This window comes from Hemitrygon akajei, chromosome 5 (assembly GCF_048418815.1).
Source record: "Hemitrygon akajei chromosome 5, sHemAka1.3, whole genome shotgun sequence".
In the NCBI taxonomy this organism is placed as follows: Eukaryota; Metazoa; Chordata; class Chondrichthyes; order Myliobatiformes; family Dasyatidae; genus Hemitrygon; species Hemitrygon akajei.
The window spans coordinates 65,463,971-65,482,575 of NC_133128.1; the positions used below are offsets into that span (position 1 = coordinate 65,463,971).

Below are 18,605 nucleotides of genomic sequence, written 5' to 3' on the forward strand. Positions count from 1 at the left end.
GGATTGGGGATTACCAAATGTTATGTGGTTTTTCTTGTGTGGTCTGTTTTGTGCTTTTTCGTGATATCATTCCAGAAAACGTTGTCTCATTTTTTAACTGCATTGTATTTGTGGTTTATTAATGACAATAAACTGAATCTGAATTTTAAGAATTTTAAAAAATATTTGGAATAAATAGCAGTGTTATCATAGTTGCCTTTAATAACACAATGAATAAGATAATTAAAAGCATCATGTCACCTGTATAGCCCAAGAAACAATGCAATTGAAGTATTCAAACAAGCAGTTTGAATACTGCCTAGAACTACAAAGTTACATCTAACGATCTTTGATCAGGTGTTCAAACGTGATGCAAAACCCCATACCAGTTTCAAATGCAGAAAGCAAAGTCAGTTTACAATGATAATGGTCAAAAAGAGAGGGATAACAACAAAAACAAATGACACATCAGGTCCAGAGTACCTCTGAATGAGAGTCATTTCTTCAAAAGTGGAGAATGGTTACTTTCAAGTTGTAGACAAAGAATCCATGTCAGTAAATAATTATTACAGACAAATATGCTACTGTTGACACTGTGTGTTACCAACAGAGATCTAAGCACAAGCAGTTCCCCTGCATCAAAGCTGTCAATCGTTCCCTCAACATTACCTGCCATCTGTGGTGGTGAGGTTGCAATTATGCTCCTTTGGGTTAGTAAAGAAAAACAGGGGCAGCATTTGGGATAAATCTTTGCCCATCTTCCAACAAAGATATTCTATAGCCTTGACAAGTTCCCCTTTGAGGTGAGGGTTCAGATTGTCTAATAGAAATTTCAATATGAATCTTGGTACCGTTTAAATTGCAATGATGACAATTGAAGTTACACTGGGGCTGCCTGAAGCCTATCTGCAAGGTTTTACTGAACAAGTACTTCGTTGGAAAACCAAATGCAAACCCTTCTCGTGGCACTAGCTTCCGTGGAAACGCAGTTATATGGAGGACGTATTTACTAAATCCAGCAGGTGGCAGAAATGAGCATAGAGGGAGCCAATTAAAGTACAGCGTGTCTAAGAGCTACTCTCCTTCTCTCCTTCTGAATGGCCAGTCTCCCTCTACCCCTGGCAATATCACCCTTGGAACCTGATATCAGTGTCCAATTCCCACAAATTTCAAACCCATCACTTAAATAATCCCCCCCTTCAATCTGTGACCTTCCATCTCCTTCAGTTCTCTACATACTGTCCAATCTTTCTTAGTTACAGGATGCAAACACACTCCAAGAAGATGTCAGTGTTTGACAAGCAGAATACCTTCAGAGGGATGGCACTCAATATGCAACCCAAATATGTTCAAATAATCAAGTAATTCAAGTTGATTAAATGTAACTACATAGAACAAGACAAGATAGAAATAAAACGAACTGACCTCTTCAAATCCTGTGATAAAAACGGAGAAAAAGGGGTTCAGGAGGGTGACAAAAGCATCACAATGGAAACCTGAAAGAAACAAACAATCTTTTAAAAAAAAATTCAATAAGCAGAACAAATACTTTGCTTTAATCAACAGCAAAAATCATTATAACCCATTCTTAAAAATATTCCAGCCAAATTTCAAGCACCTGGCTCCCAGTACAAATTTGTGACCAATTAAAGTGAGACAGAACTAATAGAAAAGTATCAAAATCAATCCTCTCAGAAAAATCACAAGTATTTCTATCTGAAGAAGAAAAATAGTGGACAGATTTTTTCATATGCTGATATAGATTTGGATTGACTGTCTCAGCAATCAGTGAATTGCTATAAGATTGGAAAATGACCTCCAGAATATATTGAGAAGACAAAACTTGGGCCACAGGTAACTATAAATCCATCAGTTTCACTGCCTAGCTGGGTAATGAAATGTCTGCAAGCTAACAAGCCAGCTCGGTGAGCTATTCGCCAACAACATCCATCAGTCTAACTTGGAAATAATGAAATAATGGAAGTGATCAGGATAAACTTAAGAGTCACTCCATAAAACAAAATGCCTAGTTGATTGATCTTAACTTTGAATGATCTCTCCAACTACTTGTCAGATTTCACCCCAAAATTCTTGGACATGCTTTTAATGATATTAATACAGGAACTATCTTGTGGATTTCTTTCAGTATCACTAAAGAGTAGAGAATAGGTTGGTTAACAGAGTTGTGCTAAGCTACTGAACATGATCAGAAAGACCATTCCAAGTACAAGGTTAGCGAATAATTTCTGTCCATATTAAATCACTTAATAGCTGAAGACTAAGCTTGCTTGTCCTAAATACACACATTAATTGCTGCATTTCCAAAAGTGATATTAATCCAATTTTCATTTTTTAAAAATACACAATAGATCGATTTTCCAAACTCTCAAATACCATTTGAACTGAATAAAGTTTAAAGAGCTGAACAATGCTCCACAATTCAGATTTTGATTTTATCAAATTTGATCCAGCTGAACAAAATGAAAGGTTAATGTTTTTATTCTTTATCAAGTAAAACCAAATAAGTTGTGTTTCTTCACTTTGTGACTTTATTTGTAAAATATTGCAGCCACCAGAATGTTTATATATGTACCATACATGCAGTGTCCCTGTTGCCTTTGCACAATTTTGTCTCCAGCTCAAACTTCTGATGAGATCATACAGTACAATCTTTAAATTGTAGAGAACGGAACCAATCAAATAGGTACATTTTAATATAGGAACACCAATGTCCTATTCACTCAAATGTAATTCTCATTCAGTTGTTCAGACCCAACAAATGTGTGATTTCACAAAGACCAAGTACTTTATTATAATTAAAGCAACCTGAAGCATCTGAACTAAACATCACCTTTAATAATACAGTATAACATTATAGGCGAAAAGTACCAGCAAGTTCGTAATGAACTTTGATTGCGGGTCCAGCAAGTTTCATTCTTTTACGAATGAAAGAAAAGTTCCAACAGTTTGTTTTTATATTTGCAGTGTGCGACCATTTATTTTCAGGCTGCGTTTAGCAAGTTTTAGTACAGGCTGGTTTCTTAGTGATGTGCAAACTCACTCTTAAAGAGCTACTGATTACTAAATGCACCTATATGTGGGAAGAAGGGAGACGAAAACATTATCTTCTGTGCTGTAAACAACATGATTTCTTTACAGAGTGGAAGCTCAGGAATTGTTTAGGTAGCAGAACAAATCTTGACCAGAACAGGTGGGTTAGAGTCTGGAGCAGTTTGTGGATTACTTGCCTTTGGCGTAAGTTTGCTGTACAATTACAGAGCAAGGCCTAAGGGAAGCTTTGTTGAAAAATAAAAGTTAAAAAAGCACACATGACTTTTAAAATCAAGGACAGAGCCCACAGCCTAAAATTATTTCCCTAATACGAGCATGCAGGACTGTTCTCATCTGCAAAGACTCATTTTTCACCAGTGTCAATGATGTAGCTCAAAGGACACAGTACAAGCAAAAGGGATTGTTGATTATGACTGTATATTTAAAATATACCTAAGGCAATACCTCATACCTGTCCATTGTGACAGTCTCAAATTTAATGTACAATTGATTTGTGTAAAGATTGCAATTACCCTGAAGAAAGCAGCAATCACAAGTAACTCAAGTCTTTTACCCCACTGTAGTGTCACAGCAGTCCCTTTTGCCTGCAAGACTGAGTTAAGATGCCAACAGTTAACAGATGTACCACAAGGGACATTCCACCCCAAATAAAAGCAACAAGATTCCTTCACAACTGATGTCTTTTTTTAAAACCCAGACAGACGTTTAATTACACAATCAAGTCATCTTGTGGACAGACACCCTGTGTGGGAAGGGTACAACAGCATCCCGACTTGTGGTAACAGGCCCAGAAGGGGTAACAATGCTCAGCTTCACTACGGACCATCTTCATGGCATTTGAATGTTTACTTGAATTCATCACGTAAAGAAACATCACGGTGACTAGATGACACAAAGTTTAAGATTTAACGCTGTGATGTAGTCAGCCATGATACAATTGCGAATTTAGCTGGCTGCTGCAAGAGATTAACTTCTCATCTTCACTTTAGGCCTGGCAGATGGTTTGCAGATGTGCAGACTCCTTTCAAGACACCAAAATTTCGGGATTCTGCATGGTGGCGAATGCTAGCCCACTTCAGTTCAGGTGTATCTTGGCATTTCACACTGTTCGCAGCGATTCAGTGCTGGATGATTCAGGAAGGTGCAGCTGTTACAATTCCAGGGGGCACCTTCAAAATCCTCATCTCGTTGATGAGGTCTTCGGCTGTATGCCGTGACGGTACCAGCTTCTGCAATGCAAGAAAAGTCAAATTCAGACATTGCAGGATAAATGTAAACCTCAGTTTCAGATATTAAGAAAATGAAAAATAGTTTACAATTCAAAATATATTTCACTATAAAAACAGAATAAAGGATGTCTAGTACATATATTGCTTTAATTCAATTTAAGTTCAATTTAAATTCAACCAAATTGTATGGTTACCAAATAAACATACTTTGACAAATAAAAACATTATGCTGGTATCCACATCTTCATTTACTTCTTTTCTCTATGTCACAGATTAACATTTAATAAACAGCTCGTGGAATACCTTGAAAAAGAGTATTTCCTCAACTTTCCAACACAGCTTATAACAATGAAATCGCAATTCCTGCATGTGAAGATTGAAATTTTCAAAAGCTCTCAGCATACTATTTGGTTTTCACAAAATTGACAGTGCCATGCAATACAGAAAAATATGGTCAGACATTTCTGGTGCATCGACCAATAATTGTTCTATAGTTGACTTAGATTTGAACCCAAGACGTGGCTGTCTAAAAGCCTGGCTTTCTGTACTTCATTCCATAGAGACATGACATTAACTTGTCAATGATCCTTCTCACTTCGATCTGCAATGGAAAGAAATCAGAAAATATCTCTGAAGTCTGCCTGGATGATTTAAAATGCAACCCTTAGACAATGCCAAAGATTTTCAAATTCCACCTCTCCAGAGAACAGGGAATAATAAAAATAGCCAATTGAGAGAAGTATTCTATTTCGCTGGACTGCATTTGCCACTGTGATAAGTACAACAAAAGAAAAGGTAAACTTTAAATGTGAGCTTAAAAAAGGCACAAAAACCTTTTAAACACCATGCAACAGTACTTGAAGCAATTGAAAGGATGCTTTATAACATACAAAATGTAAACTACTTGTGCAAATGGCTAAATTTTCAACAATCTGCACCTAAAAAAAATCCACGTGGCTTCACAGTGGACATGGGGAATGCAGCCAATCATTTGCCTGGAGCTTCCACTGAAACCCTGATATATGAAATATTTGTGATTAGGAGCAATGTCAGTAGCTGTGCATTAAAGAAAAGTTGGGTGTGAAAATAGCCTTTCATCTACCAGACATGAGTTAACAGAAGTCAGATAATGGGATAGAAGTTTATGCACCACACAATGGCTGAAATTAAAATAGTTTGAATGAACTGTTGGTCTTTATGAGCCTGCAGAGTAATATTCCAATCTCACCCTATAGCTGCCTAGGGTTGACACTGGATAAGAAACATGTTGGCACAATTTGAAGTGCTCGACAGTGGAATAGAAGAGATGGTGCAACTTGCAGTACTGGAACCACTTATACTGCTCAAGCTGCAATTGAACAAATTAAAAGATCATCTTAGCTGGCACTGAACTCACTCACTATAAAGAATTATAAAAAAGAAATGCAAGGGAACAAAATTACCTATAGCAAAAATTCTAAAATATAGACTTGAATGAGAAAATAATTTAAAAGTATATTTTTTTAAATGAAGATCATTGGAATATAAAAGCATACGCAAATTTGAAAAGTGAACAAGAACATATCTAGGATGATCATCCTACTTGATCTTACACCGTTCGAGGACAGTCTCTTCAAATTTCAGCCACTTTAGTTTAATCTATACTGCAAGGAAAACCAACTAATTATGACAAAGTGATGACTGAGCATTAAAGACAAAGATTAGTTTTATTTGTCACATGTACAGCGAAACAGTGAAATGTGTCGTTTGTGTCAAATCAAACCAGCAAGGTCTGAGCTGGGCAACCCCCTAAGTGTTGCCACTCTCTTGATGTAAAAACAGCAGGAGGAAACCACAGCACCTGGAGGTCATGGGGAGAACATACAAATACCTTTATAGGCAGCGGTAGAAAATGAATCCCAATTGGCGATCTTTGGCACTGTAATGTGTTACACCAACCACTACTTTACCATGCCACTCCAACAAAGCATTGACAATATTTCAACTGTGTTAATAACCTGTGAGCTTTGCTCAGGGAAGTTAATCCAGCCACAATGTGCTCTGCTCATAAAAAAATGTCAAAGGTAAATTTAATGCAACGCTAATATTAAGTTCAAGTTAAGTTTAATTGTCATTCAGCTATAAATACGCCCATGAATGCAACCAAGTGAAACAGCGTTACTCTGGAATAAGGTGAGTCATACACAGCACAAGACACACACAGTACATACAAGACAGCAATAAAAGAGTCACACAAAAACATTGTCCAAGCCCCTGTGTGTTGCAGCAGTCTGCAGTCAAACACAACTTGTCTTCTACAAGCAAACACTGGACAGCAGCACCAACTCCAGCGTGTATGCAACACCACACTGTCTCAGCCACTCCTGAAGGGTGCACCAACACCAATGCAACTGCAAACAGGCGCACCAAGGCTTCAGGCCTAGTCCTCGCTATGACATGTGGCTCCCCCACCGTTCGCTAATAAACCAATGAACCAGTCTTGCAGTGTTCCACGTTAACAATGTCCAACAGAGTCTTGCAATCATAAGAAAAGTGCCTTAGACGATGACTCGCTGATAAACTGCACACCTCCTTCACAAACCTATTCCAACACCTCTCCAGCAGCAGCAGTGTCATCCTCACCAAGTCCAACTTCTTCAGTTTCTTCGCCAACAAGCAACTCACTGATGGGGTAGACCTGCAGTGCTTTAAGTTCTTAATGTCCAGCATGGTCTTGCGATTGTAAAAAATACATTTAAAAAAAAGACCTTTAGTTAGCTCCTACAAAACCACTACATCTGAGTGCACTGCCATCTTGCCGGAAGTCAACTACTTTTCAATCAGCAAACTAGTAAATAAAGGACAGCACCAAATATCACCCAAGAAGCACAAACTTGCTCATATCAGGATCACATGCATCTCTCAATTTCAGCATATCACAACTTGGAACAGGACAAGTAAAAAAAAAATTCACATTATGTCTGACATCAAAGCTGTTTGATACAGAGCAAATCACTAAGCCATCTAGGAAAAACAAACATACGAGATCTTTTGAGGCTGATGATGAGAGACTCAACTTAGCCCAGGATAAAACCTTCAATCAAATAGCTACAGTAATTCAATATCATTCCTTCTGTGATTTGGGTAACAACTGTTTAATATTTATTTCAGTATAGGGACCTTTTAGGACACCCGAGTTTGAAAACAGAGCACAGATAACAAGCAGCATGCATTTTTAACACTTTTGCCACCAAATTAGAAAGACCAACAAGAATCCACTCAATCTATTGGTCTAGAGTTTAAGTGACAAGTGATACTTCCATAAGTGATTTTAAGATGAACATCCAGTTAAGCAATGGAGGATGAAAACTAATACAACCTTGACAGCAACACTGACACCCAAAGGCAACATAGATGTATCATTGCTTAGGTAGATTGAGTTTCTGTTCTGATGCTGTCATTCAGTTTCCATATGAGTATTCATAAATACATTTTCCTCTAATGCAGGTTACCCATGTTTGACACAGTCCATGGCTCTATCTTCTCCTTTTCAAACACTTCTATTTTTGTTTCTGCCCTCCCTCCCAGAAACAAAGTGGTCCCAAGTCACCTTTCATGCTACCCGCTTCCATTTAACAGAATTTGTGAAATCTCAGATATCATATCCACCTCAGTGCACTGAACTATTTTTCTTCCCATTATTATCCATAGATTTCATCGTTGTCCGTTTACATAAGCCTTTGCATCTGTTTCATTTGCATTCATACATGGAAGGTGAAACAGGATGGTAATAACTGGCAAATACTACAGATTACAATGTAATCTACAAAATGCATGGATTAAATATCTAAATAGAAACAACAAAGAACAAAGAGGTGGTGCAAGACAATTTTCATTAGTCAGAAAGGATATAATTGGTTTAATTCAAAGTTCAAAGATCTGTCACAATGCTCTACCCTGAGATTCATTTTCTTGCAGGCATTCACTGAAAAACTGCACAAAGACAGACAACAACCAATGTGCTAAAGGCAACACATTGCGCAAATACATAAAAGAAAAAACAAAATAATATTATATCAGTAATAAATACTGAGAACATTAGTCAGTCCAGCGGTTGTGGAATCAGTTCAGTGTTGAAGTGGTTCAGGAGCAATAACCGTTCCTGAACTCGCAGACGTCGGACCCAAGGTCTATGTCCAGAACCTCCTTCCTGATGCATCGGTGAGGTGAGAAGACAGCATGGCCTGGATGGTGGAGGCTTTGATGATGGATGCTGCCTTTCTGCAACAGCACTCTTTATAGATGTGCTCAATGGTGGGGAGGGCTTTACCTGTGATGGACTGGCCTTTATCCACTACTTTTAATAGGCTTTTCCATTAAAGGGCATTAGTGTTTTCATATCAGGCACATCTATCGAAGTTTGTCAAAATTTCAGATGACATGCCGAATCTTTGCAAACTTCAAAAGAAAGTAGAGGCACTCTCATGCCTTCTTTGTAATAGCAGTTACGTGCTGAACCCAGGACAGATCCTCTGAAATAATAACACCAAGGAATTTAAAGTTACTGACCCTCTCCACTTCTGAACCCCTAAAGAGAACTGGTACATGGATCTCTTGTTTCCTCCTCCTGTAGTCAATAACCAGCTCTTTGATTTTGCTGATGTTGAGTGAGAAGTTTTATTTGTGGGACCTGTCAGACAGATTTTCAATCTCCCTCTTATATACTGATTCGTCACTGCCTTTGGTTTGGCTAACAGCAGGGGTGTTGACTGCAAACTTAAGTATGGCATTGGAGCTGTACTTTGCTTCATAGTTATAAGTATACGGAAAGTTAAGCAGGGAGGCTAATTGCACAGCCTTGTGACGCACTGTGCTGATGGTGATTGCAGAGGAGATGCTGTTGCCAATTTGAACTAATTGGGGTCTGCAAGTGACAAAATTGAAGATCCAGTTGCACAAAGAGATATTGAGGCCTTGGTCTTAGAAGCTTATTGATTAGCTTTGAGGGAATGGTCATGTTGAATGCAGAGCTGTAGTCAATGAAGAGCATCCTGATGTTTGCATCTTCACAGTCCAGATGTTGCAGTGTTGAGTGAAAACAGATCTGCTGTTGACCTGTTGTAACGGGAGGCAAATTGAAGTGGATCCAAGTTACTCCTCAAGGAGTTGATATGTTTTCATCAATAGTGTCATTGACATAAGTACTACTAGATGATAGTCATTGAGGCAGGTTACCACATTCTTCTTAGGCACTAGTATAATTGAAGTCTGCTTGAAGCAGGTGGTTACCTCAGATTACCAAAGTGAGTGGTTAAAGATAAATAATCCAGCCATCTGATTAGCACATATCTTCAGTACTCAGCCCGGTACACTGTCCAAGCCAGATGCTTTCCTTGGGTTCACCCTCTTGAAGGATCCTCTCACTTTGGCCTCAGAGACTGAAATCCCAGTGTTGTAGGGGGCTGTGGAAGTTTGTGAAGATGCCTTCGTGCTGTCAGTCAAAGCGAGCATAAAATTGAACTCATCTGGCTGCAAAACCTGGTTGTCACATGTCACTTGATTTTACTTCGTAGGAAGTGATGTCATTCAAGTCCTGCCATGGCCATTGAGCATCCTTCTGTGATTCAAGTTTGGTCCAGAGTTGCCACCTTGCATGTGAGATAGCTTTACGGAGGTCCTACCAGAACCACTTATATTTTTCATGGTTGTCAGACCAGAACACTGATCTAGCCCTCAGCAGATTGCAGATTTCTCGGTTTATCCCAGTGCTTTGGCTGTGGAAGATGCTGAATGATTTTGTAGGGACACATTCACTGACGAGTGTCTTCATAAAGTCCATGTCATGACATGTGTACAAATCCTCTGATGAGTCCTTAAACATAGCCAAGTTCACTGGCTTGAACCAATCTCGTAGCCATTCCTCTTCCTCCTGTGACCACCTCATGGTGCCTTGCTCTTCAGCCTCTGACTGAATGCAGGTGGGAGGACAACAGCCGGATGATCAGATTTCCTAAAATGCCGTTTAGGGATGGAAAGATAGGCATTCCTGATCATAGTGTAAATGTGGTTGAGCATGTTCAAACCCCTGATGCTGCAGGTGATGTGCCGATGATAATTGGGCAGAGATTTCTTCAAGCAAGCTTGACTGAAGTGCCTGGCAAAGATTTGAAAAGCATTGCGATAGGCTGTTTCGTGTTTACTAATCGTGGCACTAAATACATCGAGTGCCTTCTTAACAGTTGCCTTTGGCAGTATGTAAACTGCGGTCAGGATCACAGAGAAGAATTCTCTTAGTAAGTAGAATGGATGGTACTTGACCATTAGATGTTCCAGGTCAGAAAACAGGAGTGTGACAAGGCTGCTCTGTCCAAGCACCATGAAGAGTTTATTGTGAAATACAGACCTCCACCTCTTGCTTCCTTCAGATTAGCAGTTCAGTCCACCCATTGGATCGAGAAGCCCCTTGTTTAACCACCATATCCTGTGAGTCTGAGGTATGCCATGTTTCCATGAAACAGAAAACAGCAATCCTTAATTTCCCTCTGATGAGGTTCTTGCCCTATGTCTTTATTTTATTCTTCAATGACTGCATTAGCTAACAAGATGCTGGGTAGAGGAAGTTTTACATCCCAACGTTCAAGTCTGGCTTGAAGTCCTCCCTTCCTCCCGGTCTTTTAGCAATTATGATGGCTACTGACCTTTGTCCTCTTAAAGGTGCTGTACCTGCATTCCCGAGAGTTAAGTCCGGCAAATCCTTCAGGAGACTGTAAAATCGCTACTTCATTCCAGGAGTTCCCAACCTGGGATCCACAGACCCCATGCTTAATGGCATTTTTTTTAAAAAAAGGCTGGGAACCCCTGGTTTAGACAGTTCAAAAGTATGTTTCTAAAAGGGAAATTACAGTTGGAGCAAAACGTCACCATGTATTGCCAGCATCATCACAGATCTCATGACCATCACAGATCAAGAGAAAGAAATACTACCTGTTCAGTTCCACCATTGTCCCTATCTAAGGCTCTAAATTCACCTACTTCATGAGAAAGCAATTCAATTGGACTTTTAGAATGAGTACAATACTGACTCCACTCTACTCTAGGCTGCCAACTTCATGAGCACCTCCAGTCAGTCTGCATTTCAGAGTGAAAGATTGTAATTGTTTCCAATGCTTCATCTCCTGCTCTTAAGATTCCTACATTGCTACAATGATCCTCAAAGTTTGCTCAGGAAGTAGATCTTTCCACTGGGTGCTTTGCAAGCATTTAGACTCAACATAATTCAATTGTATCAGATAATGATATTTCTTCTAACATTTGCAATACATTTCTTTTGAATGAATGTTCTGTTTCTTCACTAGTTCAATTGCTCTACCTTTTCACCTTGCACCATCGAACAATCCTGGCATTCCACACTACGGGAGAGCTTGAGTTTCTCCTCCCAATTGTCTGTATCTAGCATTTCTATCTTGCCCAATCTTCCTGTAAGGTCATTGTCCTTAAGTATTTGTTTGTTCTTAGTAAGAATGTTCTAGCATTCAGTTTATTTCACATTTCCACAATATTGCTTTTAAATATTGACTGCTGTATTTTCCTCACATGCCAGTATGAACATTACACTGAATCAAATCATTTTGTCTCACTGTATGATATGAAGAATCCTCCGTAACTTTTTGCATCTATGGAGAGGAATAAACAGCTGACATTTTGGGCTGTGACCCCACTTCATAAGGACTGGAAAGGAAGGGGACAAAGCCGGAATAAGAATGTGGGTGCAGGTGTAAATGCCAGAAGAGAGATTAGTGGGGAGGAATGAATGAACAAAGGAGTCAAAAAGCAGAGAATGAGAAAGGAAAAATGTTTTTCGTAGTAGGATCCCATTGAAGATGGCAGAAGTTGTGGGGAATATCGTGCTGGATTCGGAGACTCATGGGGTGGTAGGTAAGTATTCTGTAAGCAGGACAAATGCTACACTTGCTCCTTCACCTCCTCCTTCAAAATCCGTCCAGGTGAGCTAACGCTTCACCCGTAAGTCTGTTGGGGTCATCCACTGTATCCAGTGCTCCCAGTGAAGACTCCTCTATGTCAGCGAGGCCCTCATGTAGACTGCAGGACTACTTTGTTGAGCACCTTTGTTCAGTTCACAACAGGATTTCCTGGTGGCCACCCATTTTAATTCTACTTCCAATTCCGCTTCCAACATGTCAGTCCATGGCCTCCTCAATTGCCACGATGAGGCCACTCTCAGGTTGAATGAGTAACATTTCATATTCTGCTCAAATAGCCTCCAACCTGAAGGCTTGAACACTGATTTTTCTAACCCAGTAATTTCTCTCTGCTCCCCCTTCTGTCTTTTTCCATTCTCCACTTTGGCTCCCCTCTCACCCCTTCTCTTTTCCTTACCCATCAATCACCTCCCTCTGGTGCTCCATTCCAAATATTACCAATACTGCGGTCCTTTGCAATATTATCTCCCCTTTAACTCCAAAGAATTACCTCATGTCCAATTTTCCTCCTGGTGTCATTTTTAATCAAGTTTAATCACCTCAACCAATTTGTTTTAAATTACATTGACAATTTCCTGGAACTGGCCATGCAGTTCCACTCACTCAATTAATAACAAGAATTAATGCTTGTATTCCTCTAAACCAAAATGAAATGAAACAGTGTTTCTTAACATGCAGCTAACCCTGATCCACAGGAACCACTTAAAAGAAAGAATCTATTACTTTCACTTACAGCCACATTGTCCTTTGAAATGTTTCGTGCCAAACTAATCTACCGCCAATCTGAAAAATGCAGCTACTTCAAAAGAATCAGTTTTGCACTAGCTTAGTTACTAGAAATTTCTGCGAGAATTTTATGCGCAAATTGTCTGCCACATAACAAGAGCATGTAAAATTCTTCCTGGAATCCCCTGAAAGGAAAACAAAAGAAGGATTGTAAACAGCATTATCTGGCTACCTGCACTGCAAACTCTGTAACTTTCACTATTTTCTGCATTCTGTTATAGTTTTCTTTCATACTCTCTACATGCTCTTATTTTATTAAATATGTCTAATAATAATAAACCAATTATCAATATATTTCTGTGAAAGGTCAGATACAGATTTGTTTATGACGATAGGAGTACCTCAAATAAAACATTGGTTGACATTGTCAACCAAACCAAACCAGCTTGTCAATTCAAGTTGAGTGACAAGGATCACCATAAATGCCAAAGTCAAGCTGGCATAGAAGAGAATCCAAGAACAGTTGCAGACTTCAGTGCAGAGGTTCAGAAAAAGCAAAATGCTGCTGGGTATCATCAATATTTGTCTAAATGCCCATCCAATGCTGACAGACAAAAGGAATGATGCTTGGATAAATAGATCCAAGCTCGAAGTCCTGGGAAACCAACCAGTAATGCATTTGAACACCATTGATGAAAGACAGCCATTCAAAAAGAATGTGAAAAGTATAGGATAATCATTCACAGTATTAAAATCAACAAGTAACTACAGATAAACATCAGAGTTCCTCGTAACATGCAGCATAACATGCCAGTCAAAACCATCAGTTATTGCAATCACTGACATAATTTGAAAACACTGACCCTTTACATGAGCATCAATATGGCACTGTTCAAAAATGTGCCTATGTGGGGTAAGTACAGAAAACTTCACGGAGAGGGGAAAAAACTAACTATATCTAAAAGTTACACATCTTAAAGGAGAAATTACATGAAAAGTACCTCAGGTTATTACGAGAAGCGAAGGAAGAGATTGCTGCACCTTTGGTGATAATCTTTGCATCCTCACTGGCCACAGGAATCATACCAGGTGATTGGAAGGTGGCAAATGTTACTCATTTGTGCAAGAATGATAATAGGGTTACCTTGGGAATTATATACCAGCGAGTCTAATGTCAGTGATAGGCAAACTATTGGACAGCATTCTTAGAGAAAGGATTTACAAGCATTTAGAGAAGCATAGTCTGATTAAGGATAGTCAACAGAGCTTCTATGACAGGCAGGTTGTACTCACCAGCCTGATTAAATTCTTTAAGGAAAGCATGTCAAAGGCAGAACTGTGGATGTAGTATATATGGATTTTAATAAGGCATTTGACAAGGTTCCCCATAGTAGCCTCATTCAAAAGTCAGGAGTCATGGGATACAGGGAAATTTGGTTGGGTGGATTTAGCATTGACTTGCTCACAAAAGGCAGAGGGATTTTTTGTAGATGGAACACATTTTGCCTGGAGATCAGAGACCAATGATGCTCAACAAGTCTGTTCTGGGCTTGTGCTCTTTGTGATTTTTATAACTGACTTGGATGAGGAATCTGAAGACAAGTTAGTAAGTTTGCAGATGTCACAAAGGTTGGTGGTGTTGTGGATAGTGTTCTTAGATTGTACAGCTGGATTGAGAAGTGGCAAATGGAGTTCAATGCAGAAAAAATTGAAGTGATTCACTTTGGAAGGCCGAACCTGTAGGCAGAAAACAGGGTTAATGGCAGAATTCTTAACAGTGTGGAGGAACAGAGGAACCTTGGAGTTCATGACCATAGACCCATCAAAACTGCAGTGGCTTATGAAGGTGGTGAAAAATCAGCATCTAGGAGGGAGATTGCAAATCTGGCTGAGGTGCAAGGACGGGTTGAGAGAGTTACGGCCTTTCTTTTTGGAGAAGAGGAGGATTAGGGGTGACTTGGCAGAGCTGTACAAGATGGTAAGCAGCATACACAGAGTGGACACCAGACCTTTTCCCAGGGTGGAAATGGCTAATAGGAGGGGGCATACTTTAAAGGTGTTTGGAGCAAAGTATTGGGGGGGGGGGGTCGAATGTTAGAGGCAAGATTTAAAAAAATAAGAGTGGTAGGTATGTAGAACACGCTATCAGGGGTGGCGTGAGAGGCAAATACATTAAGGACATTTAAGAGACTCTTAAATAGATATATGAATGAAAGAAAAATGGAGGACTATGTGGGAAGGAAATGTTAGATTGGCCTTAGAGGAGGTGAAAGGGTCAGCATAGTATAATGGACAGAAAGGCCTATACTGTGCTGTACTGTTCTAGGTTCTATGAATATTTAAAAGTGGAAAAACAGTGAAAACCATGCGCAAATTTAGGTCCTCTGCATTAAAATTGCTGCATTTTCAAATATTTCACCTATATCCAGACACTTTAATATTCAGCAGCAATTCAATTTTAAGTTACCAGTCTGCACTTAATTCAAAGATGCTTCATTCAAAAGTAGCAAAGAGTGTTTTCTCTTTCCAAAACCTGCTCTAAATTCCATCCAAGGATCTCAAATATTGAAGTTCAAAATTGCTTGTTCTTTAGTTTCTGTGTCCCACCTGTTTGTTGAAAAATAACTTTAATTGACCTCATGAAACTCAAGAAAATTTGGAGATATTATCAACTTACTATTCTTCCCACACCAATGATGTGAACCAAAATGTGAAATGAATACAATTTTCTTGATTTATTCATGAATAGATTACAGAAAAGATTTCTCCACATTTCTCATACAATACTGTAAATTAAAAGAGTTAAACACTAGCTTTTCTTCACTATAGGTCCTAGAAAAATTAAGCTTCTATGCTATCTTAGACAAATCAAAATAGGTGTTTAAAATTTTGACAATGTACATACACAGCCTGTGGCATTTTTCTACATCAATTGTAAAGTAAAAACATCACTGAACTCTCAATTGTGTTATATGTTTTTTGATGAAAGGATACTTAAAGGAATTATATAGTTTCAACAGGGATTCACATGAAACCATCAATTCTAAAAAGTTATAGCCAACAAATTGACATACATTAAGCATTAAATATTGTTGCGATTACTCTAAATATATATTAATAAAACTAATTTCTTCCATGACCAAACCAACTTATGTAAATATAAAATACTAGAAAGAAAATGTTCTAAACAATTAAAATTATGTCAATAAAAGATGCCAACAATGTTTAAAATCTGAAAAGATTACATTAAATTATGATAAAGTTAAGATATTGGTTAAGAGTTCTTTGAAAGCCATTTTGGACTTGTCCTTTTGCCTTCCGAATTGAATATCTACTCCAATCTGATATCAGGTGACATTCACACAAGTACCCACCCTCAGCTGGAGCAGCCTGGGAATCAGAGGAGTCCTTCTTTAACTTTGAAGTCACACTAATTTTCCTTGCTTTTCTCTCTAGAGTACCTGAAGGGTCTGTACAAGACAAGTCATGAAGATTGAGAGGGATAATGGGGCAAACCTCAAAACCGAAAACACAACCCCAATACACAGGTAAGACACCACAACTAGATACAAAACATAAAGTACATTGCTTATCTAATTATCTAGCCATTTCACACCACTACAAAAACAATATTTAATAAGATAAATCCGACAAGAACGTAGAACCTAAAGATCCATGCACAGACAAACCTGCAAAGACATAATTGATGGGATAGCACTCGGGCTAGAAAACAATTTTAAAACTTTATTTCCTGTGATGAATTTGATTTGAAAAAAAATGCAGCCAGGTTTAACTCAAAAACATTTCCATAGTCAAAATGTAAAAAAGCACATTTAACTCAGATAATTAATTACTGAAATATAGTCCACTTAGTAAATGTTTATTTTTACTAACAATCCCTTGGTTAGGAAATGGATTATACGAGAAACCCTGTTGCATCTGCACAATCAGTATAAATTGCATAAACTTCAGATTACATAAACATCATTCATCTAATGACTTCAGTCCACAGAATTGAATATTTGTCCTGCATATTGTATTACTGAAGGTAACAATCAATTTTTTAAACATTATGTAAAAATAATCTACTATATCTACATTTCTGTTGCAATATTCTTGACAAATGACACAGATGAATTATTGTAGCTGAAGGTTTGTATTTTTGAATTAACTTTCAATCGCACTGAAGTAATGGATGTTGAAAAGAACAAGAATTCCTTAACTATGCAGATGTTTTCCATGAAATAGTTAATTGTGACAACCACCCAAGCAAAAAAAATCCAAATTCATCATTGACACTTAATTTTTTTCCAGTTTATCTCCCCACATTATTTCATTACCAAGCAAATCAATTGCCACGCCCTGCAGGCATTAGCTGGGTCAAGGAAGGAGTGGTGGCTTTGCACACTCTCAGCAAAGGACCTTGATTTTATTTTAGTCTTTAAGTACTGTAAACATGCAAGGTTTCAACATACAGAAGAAACAGTCAGAGATATAATCCTACATCATTGCTCAAAGACACAATGCATTGCAACACTGAAAGATGCAACTACTCAATTAAAATTATAAGACAGTCACATCATTTTACAAATATGTTTTCTTCTGTGTGAAAGCTATATATGAATGGACGCACAAATTCAGACTACCTCAAAGTGTTGCCTGCAAAACCCAAACTTTCCAAGTTGAATGATCATGTTCACAATCGAACTTATCATGACAATGAGTAGGGTTCAGCTGCAAGCAAATTACACATTGCACACAACATGGAGTTTTCTTTATCCCCAAGTGTTTACAATATGACATTTCAACCATAATGTAGGGCTATATAAATTACAATACCTATACCACTTAGAGACACAGCCCTATAATTAAAAAAGTATAGCTTTTTGCTTACCACGATTTCACATGGCATCATGAAACACCCTATTCATTTGTTTCTAGTAATCTCCAATAGCAATTCAGTCACAAGCTTAATTGTCTTAAGGACAGCTTTGCCCCAACACAGGGGAAGAAAAATGAAGCAAAAAGTAGAGAAGGTTCACCCAAGATTTAACATTTTGTTGCTATTAATAATGCTAAAAATCACATGCATGCAAAAAATTAGTACAAAGATCAAAACTAAAACGTGCCTTTATGATGAAGAAAACCAAGAAAAGCATTTAAAGAATGTTTATTTTAATTAAGCAGCTAAACGGGATGACAAATTAAAATTGTAAATTGTTAACAATGTATAAAGTATTACAATAAACCACCTGTCAATGCTAAGTAATGGCCGCTCCATGCACAAAGACCGACAATTTTATACGTATCTAGTCTTTTACTTTTCTGAGACTCAAGAAAGTAGAGATACTAATGTTGAGTACTTCTGCTTTACATTCACCAAACCACTTCAACAAGAGGAGAAAATCTTTCAGTTTGATGAGTATAATGGAACATGGAAGACTTAAGGTAGGACAAACAAATTCACAATTCTAATTTGCTAGTTACTGATGTGAAATCAAAATAAGAAATTATCAACATAGAAAAATTCTCCAAGTCCAAGAGAACAAGGAAAAATCCTGGGAATTATAAACCAGCAAGTCTCATGTCAGCTGTAGGGAAACTGCCAGAGAAAATTCTG

At 38.2% G+C, this 18,605-nt stretch overlaps 1 protein-coding gene across 16 annotated transcripts in view; it reads right to left on the minus strand.

Moving 5' to 3' along the window:
* The window catches only part of tab3 (TGF-beta activated kinase 1 (MAP3K7) binding protein 3), a 149,548-nt gene that overhangs the window by 4,554 nt on the left and 126,389 nt on the right, over positions 1 to 18,605 (minus strand). For 9 of the 16 annotated variants that reach the window (XR_012098949.1, XR_012098948.1, XM_073045650.1 and 6 more), the window contains one exon: positions 1,405 to 1,475. Coding sequence is in view for 12 of the 16 variants with exons in the window: in XM_073045650.1 (XP_072901751.1) it covers positions 1,405 to 1,475 (71 nt within the window). In the remaining 4 variants the exon portion in view is untranslated. Of the gene's footprint in view, positions 1 to 1,404; positions 1,476 to 2,763; positions 4,281 to 13,986; positions 14,723 to 16,359; positions 16,456 to 18,605 lie in introns of those variants that run through there. The other 7 variants (XM_073045640.1, XM_073045639.1, XM_073045638.1 and 4 more) reach the window with 4 other exon arrangements.